Below are 11,393 nucleotides of genomic sequence, written 5' to 3'. Positions count from 1 at the left end.
TCGCAAATAAATCGGTCTCATCCAAAATAAGGCATAAATATGAAGTACAACGAAAAGCAAGATAGGTGAACAGTAATAACTGCAGACACGTAAGTACATACAAGAATAATCACAAGCAATATACCGTTACAATAAAATAAAACAAAGTTAGCTAACTTTTTCATAACGCTCGATTTTCAAGTATAATGCGTAATATAAAGGCTAAAGCAATGAGAATACATAATAAATTAATAAACATTAATTTCTGATGATAGTACATTAAGGTAAAATCAAATCTCGACTGGGGGACAAATGTAACTGGTACATTTTTTTCCATGTTTTACTATGTTTGCATTATGTTTGCATATAGAGTGTCCACCGGTTATACAACGTGTTTCCGGTATCACTCAAAACCTCAGACACCCCAACAGATTTTTATTTTTTTAAACTCATCTAGAGTATTCATCTTTTAATCTGATGGTTACTTTTTTTTATTTAATTTTTAGATTTATGTACATTAAGTAGAGCTACTTGACTTTTAGCTCTACATTCAATAAAATAATTGCTAACTACCATCATAAACCATAAAACTATTTATTTGTGTACGTTACTGCAACGACATAAGGTTTAAGGTTTAGGTTAGGCAATAGACAGCTAAGATGTCATTGTAAAACACTTTAAAGCTTTGTCACAGTAAACTTCAAATTGGACAGGTAATCGCAGTAAGCAAATTTAAACCCAATAATCAGAATGACAAGATTGTAATTAGGTACGAGTTCAATTTGTTATGACTTAAGATAAACATTAAGATTAAACTGACAAACAACGTCAAACTCATAGCGGAAAAAATAATCGCCCAAGTAACCAGCCAGTATTAATACCCCTAAATACTGAAAAAGGTAAACAACCTCTAGGAATGCGATATACACAATGTTGTATTACGAATACAATAGAATAGGCACATAAAAAATAACTAATCATACTAATTTAAATAAAAATATTACCCCCATCAAGATATAGCTCAATCGATTCTACTCTCGATTCTGAACAAACGGTTTTCAGGTTTTTAGTGTTAAGTGAAACACGGTGTATATGGTAAGAGTGTTCAGTGGATACATGTAGAACTCAACATCATAGTGTAATAATGGGAAAAATGGACTAGTTACGATTGCACCCCAGTCGAGATTTGGCTCATTGTACCTTATAACATTATACACTGGGAATACATCCTTTTTCTTGAATTGTTCTGGCTCTAAAGTCAAAAGAGCATTTTGAACTTTTCATCTATTTTTATGAATTTAATAATTTAGAGCTATGTTTAACAACTATCTTAACCTCGTAAGGCCCAATGTACATTACAATGTACATGTTGATGCAATCTAATGTGAACCTTTTATGAACTGAATAAAGTAGAATTTCCATTGTTACATTGATTTTTGAAACAAACAAAAATCTTACCAATTTATTTATAGAATAAAGTTCAAATTCAAAATGGGAACTAGCTATGGTGGGCCTTACGAGGTTAACTGCGTTGATAAATTATTTTAAAACTTGTCTTATAGCTTTAATCAATTTAATGGTGCTCCCACACGCCATCGCGCTGTCCCTGTGTGTTATAAAACATAACAGCCCAGTGTGGAAGCACCATAATGATAATGACAAAAGTATCGTGATTCAGCATGTTATGCGATTTTTAGTGTTTATTTATCTAAAAAGTCAGCTTTAGATATATCGACACTCAAATATGAATTGTCAAAATGACAAGCAATTAGCTATTTTTTTTTCAAATGGCCTAAAAATCTTTTAATATCAGTCCCATTATTCCCATAATATCCGATAGCGATTACAAAACATTAATATGAATGTAAACACATACACACTTCTTCTTTTTGTTCAATCAGTTAGGTTAATTAAACATTGTCATGTATTGCATCTACATAATTTGGAATGCTGTATTTCGATAACCCGATATCATTATTTGACTATCACTTACCATGAGACTTACAACTGGCATTTTGACACTTTATAAGATTTAAAATTCATTCCTCATTTCAGAACTTCATTGCCGGCCACACAAAACCAGTATTACCGTAGCAACTCAAGGAAAACACTATAGCACTTAAATACCTATATGATTGCGCTCTAGGCCTGTTAGCATGTGTTGCGTTCCCGTGCGCGCGTCCATACCTAAAGTCGTACTGGTCAAGTCCGAATAAAAATATAGCCTTAAAAACCTCTATAACCTCGCAAGGCACAATGTACACAGTTGTTGCAAACGAATTTGAATCTTTCATGAACCAAATAAAAAAAGAATTTCCCTTGTTACATTGCTTTTTGAAACAAACGAAAATCTTACCAATTTACTTATAACAAGGTTCAAATTCAAAATGGGAAATCTAACTACGGTGAGCCTTATGAGGATAAAGTCGCTAACCGTGAGTCCAGGCAACTACTAGACGGAGCAATCAATCCAACTCAAAGTCGTCACATATGATTTCCCGAAGTAATTTAATACGGTAACGCAAACGTAGTAAACGCAAAATAAAACTATACCATGAGACACTGACATATTAAACATGTAATATCGGGTAACTCATGTAAAATTGTCGATTGCTTGACATGTTTCGCTCCGTAACGAGGAGCATTTTCAATGAGCACGCGCGATGCCGATGGTATCCCGACGCAGACATGTCGAGCGACCTTCGACAATTTTACACGAGTTACCCGATTTTAAATGTTTAATATAGCACTCGTATAATTTAAGAACATTCTTAAAAAGTGTTTTAATGTTGAACTTGGGCTGTTATACTATACAATGGTGTAAGATACTCAATAGCGCTGCTCAAATCGTGGTACTTATATCACCAGTAAATTCTGTCATATGTCTGGTGTCAGTCTATGACGGATCTGTAGTGTAATGATACTTCACGGAAGCTCTTAGGCAGCCCGTTCAGTATTTTAACAAGTTATACACTACTTCGATCAATAACAGTAAAGTCAGTGGTACGTTCGACTCATTGCTACGTAGCATTTTTTAGGGTTGGTACAACTTGACGTACCTTTAACGATACCGCATTATGAAATGATTTTTAACAACCCTAAATAATCGAAAGATTAAATGCACCTAATGCATTCGACCATGAACTACTGTAATACTTTTTAGCATGAAGTTCTGTTCTGTTCTATAGTATTATTTAAATAGTTATTCTGTAGTAAAGTTAATCGCTAACCGTGTCAAACTGTGGTAGTTCAGACGGGCAGTCGTCAATCGATGGGCGGCGGTTGAGCGGTGATGCTGGAGGGCGGAGCAGTTAGATAGCCCGCTGAGGTAGGCGCCGCTGTAAACAAATGTCAAACTGTAAAACACTAATTCATAACAGGGGGCAAACTGTGGACATCGAAATGTTTGCTTCTCTATCGCTTTCATCGATTGTAATAGGCTAGTTTCCTAGTAGTCAAATCAGCATCTTTTTAAGAACTGTCAAAACGATTTGCTATTATGGAATTACTATGAAATACTGAGGAGTGACGTCACGGTCAATTCATTTACTTTATATCTTTCTTTTTGGCTTATTAAATAGAAATTATGTTTATACATAACTATTGTCCATATTTTTCTTCTAATTATGTGGTGCTTTATTTCGTGCACTGCATAAAATATTTTATTTTAAGTATAGGAAACTAGCCTATTATGGCTTCTCAGACCATCTTACCCTCCTGAGGCCCAGCCTTACAAATAAAAAAAAGAATAATTGCAGGGTATAGACTTTATTTTATTTTAAGTACTACAGGTAGGACCTTGCGCCTTAGGAGGTTATGATCTTGAAACTATGGTTAAGGATATTACTTGTAAAATGTATGTTTATATTTACCAATTTAAGTCTGTATATCTGGTGAATTGACGATGCTATGTCTTAATTCTTTAAGCAAGACACCGTCTCATTTCATTCAGCGTTTTGTACAGTCGAGTTCATAAATATGTGTACATTTTTCACCTTATTGCATAGAGTTAAGGTGAAGAAATGTACACATATTTATGATCTCGACTGTACTCACGGCTTGTGGGTTGAGTAGGTACTCGCTGTAGCGTATGTTGTAAGGGCGCAGTGATGAAAAAATCATGCTGATGTTGTGCGTACTACCACAGAATATATAAAAGTACAAGTACAGAAGGCTCACTCGCAATAACCTGTCAACGAACTGCATGCGACATTGAGTTCTATTGCGCAAAGTGAAGGTTGTCAAACTGTATTGGCCGCGAGCTCGCGGCCGTCGTAATGTACTAGAGTGAGCCGCCTCTGGTACTACTCTCTGTGCTACGATCGCTACGGAATAGCGATGTGTAAGTTGCGGAAACTTTCTAAAAAAAATCTTAAATTTCTTGAAAAATTCACGAAGCTTTAACGAAAAATAAAGAGAATTTAAATTTATGAAATGGAAAGTTTCCATGCATACAATTGTCCGTACAAAATATGGAAAGTTTCCGAAGTTTTCCTATGTGAACATTTCAGAATATTGGAAACTTTCCGTCGGCACAATGTACTACGGAAACCGTAACGCACTAAGAAGAAAACCGACCGCGTTGTGCTACTGGTGCTACGCCGCGCTAGAAGAAGTGCTACAAGTGCTACGAAAGTAGAAAATACTGACGCGAGCTACTAGTGCTACGCCGCGCTAAAGGCAGCGCTACGAAAGTAGGAGGGCCTACAGGTGTCTGCTACAGTAGCTCACCTTCTAGCGTATGTTGTGAGGGCGCAGTGATGAAAAAATCATGCTGATGTTGTGCGTACTACTCTGTGCTACGATCGCTACGGCAACCGTAACGCACTAAGAAAGTAACCGGCCGCGTTGTGCTACTAATGCTACGCCGCACTATAAAGCCTCCGCCACACGGGCGCGTTTCGAGAGCGTCGGCGTCGCGTCAGCGGAGCGACACGCCGGCGTGACGCCCGCAGGCGGCCGGCGTGACGCCGGCAGGCGGCCGGCGTGTCGCCCACCGGACGCTGGCGGGAAGCGCGCGATGCGCGCGCAATCCGCTCATGATCTGAGCGATAGGGATAGCGATAGGGATAGCGATAGCGATAGCGACAGCGACAGCGACAGCGACAGCGATAGCGATTGCGATGCTATCGCTATCGCAATCGCTATCGCAATCGCAATCGCAGTCGAATTATATGTAGAGTCGAATTATATGTAGAGTCGAATTATATGTAGAGTCGAATTATATGTAGAGTCGAATTATATGTAGAGTCGAATTATATGTAGAGCCGAATTATATGTAGAGCCGAATTTATGTAGAGCCGAATTTATGTAGAGCCGAATTTATGTAGAGCCGAATTTTATGTAGAGCCGAATTTTATGGAGTTACTCGTGAGTAGAGGATATGCCCTTGTTCAAGTGCTAGAGACACTATTCTAAGACAGTCTGTCATAAGTTTCAGATGGAAGACGACCCAGAGGTGCCGCTATCGCTATCGCTATCACTATCGCTATCGCTATCCCTATCGCTATCCCTATCTCTCTTTTTCAACCCCTTCATCCCTTTTTTTCGAAATAAAAATTAGCCTATGTTCTGTCTCAGGGTCTAAAGATTGTCTGTTCCAAATTTCATCAAAATCGGTAGCGTGGTTTAAGCGGGAAAGTGTAACAGACAGACAGACAGAGAGACAGACAGACAGACAGACAGACAGACAGACAGACAGAGTTACTTTCGCATTTATCTTTCTACGTTCGAATTCATGATGCCGCAAATCCGTCCGATCGCAACGCGCGCTGTGTTATGTGTGACTGCACAAGCGTTCCGAGGGCGGACCGCTCGCGATGCGCCGGCGCGACGCCGGCGGAGCGCTCTGCCAACGCGCAGAAACAGCGCGCGTTCAGCTCGCGTGCCGCTAAGCTGACGCAACGCTCTCGAAACGCGCCCGTGTGGCGGAGGCTTTTGAATTAGTAAAAGTGTGGCCAATGGCCTTGAGAGTGTGCTACTAGTGCTACGTTGCGCTAGAAGAAGTGCTACAAGTGCTACGAAAGTAGAAAGTACTGGCTACGTAGCTATGACAGTGACTCACCTTGTAACGCGTGCTGGGAGGGCGCAGTGATGAACAGATCGTGTCGCTGCTGCGCGTACTGTTCCCACACTCTGCTCTTGGCGAGCACGGCGCGCACGCGCTCGCCGTGCGCGGGCGAGCGCGCCATGGCCTTGAGCGCGTTGACGAGCTGCGCGGCCGCCTGTCCGTCTAGTCGCGTCTCGAGGAGGGATAGCAGTTCGTCTATTAAACCCGTGTCTAGTGCCTGCGGATAAAAATAAATCATTTACGCCATGACACCAAACAACGGACCGCATGTCCGGATTAGGACCGCAACCCATCCAATGCGGACCATGTTTAGTTATGCTGCCGTCCAGAACAAAGATTGTCACCTAATATTTAAAACCCGGATCCTTGAAGGACCAGGAAGGAACCCTGAATACCCTGACTTACTGTTAGGTCTTCAGAATAGTAATTGCTGAGGAAGACTAGCACAAATGGTATGAACGAAAACTCAATTTGTGACACTTGTATCGGTATTCAGCCGAAACTATCAAGAGCCGCCAATTTATCGATTTATGTGATACACACAAAGATATTGTATCATTCCATCCATGTTAGGTGTTATAAAATAACCAAGAAGTCTTGGTAACTTTACAGGCCAACGGAAAATGACGCAACGCTAAAGTGTTACCTGTAAAACGAGGCGGTCTGTGTTCACAGAGCTGTTGAATATGGAAGCAAGCGCTTCGCACGCGCTGCCGATGATCTCCCGACATGACTTCACGGCGGTCTTCAGGCCGGACATCACCTCGGTTTGGTTCATCGCCATTACGCACGACTGTAAACAAAGTGTTTTAAATAGCTACGATAAAGAAAACAGTCTATTCAGTAGCAAAAAACTCGTAAAGATTTGTACCCTGAATCCTCAAAGGCAGAGGCGGTTACTGCCCATTACCAACTTCCGTGCTTTCAGTCACCCCAAGTATGGCCACTCCCGCTCCTCGCTGAAAGTGCCGCTCACCCGCTCTAGGTTACCTTAGAGTTACCGCCTGTCAAAAACGCATGTACCATACAAGCATGATGCGCGTTCACTACACGAGCTTAGATTGTGTGCGTAGGATTGTAGGTTGATTGTATGAAACTTTCCTTTTTTGTTACCGAAAATGTATAGAAATCTGGTAACAAAAAAGGAAGGTTTCATACAAACTACATAGGACATTTTGGGAAACCTAGTGGATCTTGCTGAGCATCATGGACTCTATCAGCCTACCAATTTTTATCAAAATCGGAGACGTAATCCAAATGTACAAACTTAACGGGAATTGCACAGGAAGGCGTCTCTTTCATATATTTGATCGTCATTGTCCGAGGTGTGCCCCAAGCTTGGGCGATAGGCATAGCGTTCAAGCTAACATCGCGAAAGATAGTTTAGCGAGAGTGTACCGATTTTCATAGATATTCCTGTGAGAAATTCTCATACCTGTGTGCGAGCTAACGCCGCGACAATGGGTACGGCGTGTAGCGGACACTGGGGTAGCAGTCTCATCAGTCGAGGCAGTTCGCCCAGCTGCGCACACACTTCGCCCAACGCTGGACGAGTGGACACCAGCACGGCTAACGCTTTGGCACAGGTGTCACCTCTGCTGCCCTAAAAAAAAACAAAGGTTTTTATAAAAATACTACGAGATAATTCATCATCCTCCTTGCGTTATCTCGGCATTTGCCACGGCTCATGGGAGCCTGGGGTCCGCTTTGACAACTAATCCCAAGATTTGGCGTAGGCACTAGTTTTTACGAAAGCTACTGCCATCTGACCTTCCAACCCAATACAATACCCACCCAACCCAATACAACACGAGATAATTAATTCTTAGAACAAATTAAATTATCCTCATAGAAAATAATTTAATTTGTATTTTTAGTAGACACACTACTATTTTAACTACATATAAACTGAAATAAATGTCATATACAAAGAAAGCTTTGGACACTTGGAGGTCTTGGTCATTTTTTCTTTGTATATGACATTTATTTCAGTTTACGAGATAATTAATCAATATTTTTTTATTTATTGCACAAAAGGAAAACTTAATGTACAAAAGGCGAACTTAATGCCATGGGGCATTATCTACCACCATCATCTTTGGGCAAATCAGATTTAGGAACATCAATGCAGGACAGAAGCTTTTTGGCATATATAGCTAGAATACACTCAACAGAACAGAATAGCTTGAGGTGATGCCGCCAATTACACCGCACGTAGCGTTATGATGCACTAGATGCGCTACGAAAACCGTAGCGCACGAAAAGACAAGTGAGTGTGCGTAGCACTCCTTAGTTTCTACACGCCGGGCACGTTGTGCTACTAGTGCTACGCCGCGCTAAGAGAATAGCTACAAGTGCTACGAAAGTGAAAGGGCGTTTGTCACATACCTCGCTAGAGTCCTTGCCGAGAGCAGCGACGCACTCTGTATGCAGTTCCTGTAGGAATCTCTTAGGGCTGCGCAGACTCCAGTGCGGGCTCTGCAGATACAGCGTGAGGTAGGCGCCGCCCAACACCACGCTCGTAGCTTTATGTACTATAAGTGCTACAAAATCTGTAGCGCACTAAAAGGCAGGGTGCATTGCGCTACTAGAGCTAAGGCACAGTAAAAAAAGTGCTACGAAAGTGGAAGGTCCCTCAGGTGTCTCTACTAGGAGTTGCGGTGATGATCATACCTCGCTAGCGTCCTTGCCGAGAGCAGCGACGCACTCTGTAAGCAGTTCCTGTAGGAATCGCTTAGGGCTGCGCAGACTCCAGTGCGGGCTCTGCAGGTACAGCTTGAGGTAGACGCCGCCGACCACCACCTCGCCTGGCGGCGCCCAGGTGTCCTCGCCAGTGGCTCGTTCGAGGGTCTCGCGGTCTTCGAACGTGGAGTTGGGGTCGCGGAGCTGGTTGCATTGATGTCTGGGGAAGAGAGTAATGGTTATTTTATTGAATAAAAAACTGTTTACTATAAATAACCTAGTAGCACTCAGTGCTACATCTTCAGGATGTTCAGATGTTCATGCTTCGAGTCAAACATGTGGGAAGCTCTGGCTGGTCCACTCTCGCGCATGTCTTCACACACTGTGCCACGACTGCTACGTGTGCTAAGATACATGGAGGGCGTAGCATTGTGTTGATGAGCTACGCATTTAGAATAGAATAGAATAGAAAAACGTTTATTGCAGAAACCATCATACAGCACCACATACATTTGAAAGAAGAAAAAAGAGATCTTATGAACTAAATAAATAAATAAAATAAATAAATAAATATTGGGGACACCTTAAACAGATCAACTTAGCCCCAAACTAAGCAAAGCTTTTACTATGGGTGCTAAGCGACGATATACATACATAAATAGATAAATACATACTTATATACATAGAAAATATCCATGACTCAGGAACAAATATCTGTGCTCATCACACAAATAAATGCCCTTACCGGGATTCGAACCCAGGACCGCGGCTTAGCAGGCAGGGTCACTACCGACTGCGCCAGACCGGTCGTCAAAATACTAAAAACTAGATACTTAAAACTATATTGCTTATTATTAGCATGCAACAAAAGGTGCTGATGCTGCAGATAGAGGCCACAAAAGTACTCCACTCAGCATATGCTCCAGCATATAATGCTACAGCGCTGGTCTTCCGTGAAGCCCAGGAACTAAGAAGATAGCTCAGAAAACTAAAGGCAGTGTCAATATAAGGAACAAAAAAGTGATTTGATAAAAATAAGGAAGTGGATAGGAATTATTTCAATAATGTATAAACAGGTCTGTGAATGTATTAAATATGATATAAAGTGAAATATATAAATATTACGTAGTAGACAAGTAGAAAAAAAGTAATCACATTTCAAACAACTAGATACTCGTAGTTATCCTTGTAACGCCGTTGTGACACAAAGAAAGAAAAGAAAATAATTCAAGTAGGTATTAGGTAGGTACGCACAGAGTTACGGCTAATTGCTACTTGAATCCTAAATATGATGTACGGAACGCGAAGAACACGGCAGTTGCAAGCTAAAAAGATATTGCTTGAATTTAAGTTTGAAGGAGAATGATGTTTTGCAGTTGCGTATGGGCACTTGAATCCTAAATATGATGTACGGAACGCGAAGGACACGGCACTTGCTAGCTAAAAAGATTTATTATTATTATTAGCCCACATTGTCCCACTGCTGGGCAAAGGCCTCCCTCTTACTCTTCCACGTATCCCTATCCTCGGAAGTCTCCCACCAGTGTGTCTCAAAGGCCTCGAGTTCGTCCCGCCATCTTTGACGTGGTCTACCCCTTGGCCTTGTAATTTGTGGCAACCAACGGGTGGCTGTTTTTGCCCACAGGTCATCCGGCATCCGGCAAACGTGTCCTGCCCAATTCCATTTGAGCTTGGCGGCAGTGTTAGCTACGTCTGTAATCCCAGTTTTGGAGCGTAGTATTGTATTTTTAATGCGATCGATTAACTTCACGTTCAGAATGCTAAAAAGATATTGCTTGAATTTAAGTTTGAAGGAGAATGATGTTTTGCAGTTGCGTATGGGCATTTGTAACAGATGTGCTGTGTACTACGAAACTCGTACTTATTTATTAGTCCGCTCAGCTAGTGTGCTACACAACCTTGCGCGCGCCTCGTCCGTCCATACAAGCTCGGGGTGTTCATGTCTCGAATCGAACATGTGTGTAGCACGGAAACACATTTATATTTGGCCCGACGTTTCGAACATCACATAAATCACATTATGAGTGCAAATCGTGTTAGTTTAAACCAATATACCTATGTGTAGCACGGGCTACGCAGTCGTAATAGATGCGCTATGTGTGCTACGAAATCTGCTTACACTTCTGCCGCGTAGCACTATGCAAATGCGCTACGCCGCTGCAACAATCTATTACTTGTGCTACGACACTTTTACTTACTTGTCAGCTCGCTCAGCTAGTGTAGTACAGACTCACGCACGCGCCTCATCCGTCCACACAAGCTCTGGATGTTCATGCCGTGAATCGAACACACACATATGTGTAGCACTCGCTGGTCCATTTTCGCGCATCGCTTCACACACAGTGCTACAAGTGCTACGCGGTCGTAATAGTGCGCTATGTATGAAATCAATACAGATGCGCTACGCTATTTTAACAATCTTCTACGTGCTACGAAACTCGTACTTACTTGTCAGCTCGCTCAGCTAGTGTGCTACAGACTCGCGCACGCGCCTCATCCGTCCATACAAGCTCTGGGTGTTCATGCCGCGAGTCGAACATGTGCGTCGCACTGGCGGGTCCACTCTCGCGCATGGCTTCGCAGAATACGCCTGGTACGTAGCGAGACATTGTTAGCCGTACCTGTAGAACAGTGTAATGTA

At 41.9% G+C, this 11,393-nt stretch overlaps 1 protein-coding gene across 1 annotated transcript in view; it reads right to left on the bottom strand.

Moving 5' to 3' along the window:
* Window positions 1-1,047: 1,047 nt before the first annotated feature.
* The window catches only part of LOC125234625 (dnaJ homolog subfamily C member 13), a 56,258-nt gene continuing 45,912 nt past the window's right edge, over window positions 1,048-11,393 (bottom strand). The window contains exons 36-41 of the mRNA XM_048140950.1: window positions 11,201-11,373; window positions 8,723-8,951; window positions 7,485-7,652; window positions 6,696-6,842; window positions 6,044-6,266; window positions 1,048-3,317 (exon numbers count right to left, since the gene is read on the bottom strand). Coding sequence (XP_047996907.1) covers window positions 3,244-3,317; window positions 6,044-6,266; window positions 6,696-6,842; window positions 7,485-7,652; window positions 8,723-8,951; window positions 11,201-11,373 — 1,014 coding nt within the window. The 3' untranslated portion in view covers window positions 1,048-3,243. The remainder of the gene's footprint in view (window positions 3,318-6,043; window positions 6,267-6,695; window positions 6,843-7,484; window positions 7,653-8,722; window positions 8,952-11,200; window positions 11,374-11,393) is intronic.

The sequence above is a fragment of the Leguminivora glycinivorella genome, chromosome 16 (assembly GCF_023078275.1).
Source record: "Leguminivora glycinivorella isolate SPB_JAAS2020 chromosome 16, LegGlyc_1.1, whole genome shotgun sequence".
Lineage (NCBI taxonomy): Eukaryota > Metazoa > Arthropoda > Insecta > Lepidoptera > Tortricidae > Leguminivora > Leguminivora glycinivorella.
The sequence above is the reverse complement of the archived record's forward strand: the minus strand, read 5'-3'. Positions and strand labels throughout refer to the sequence as shown.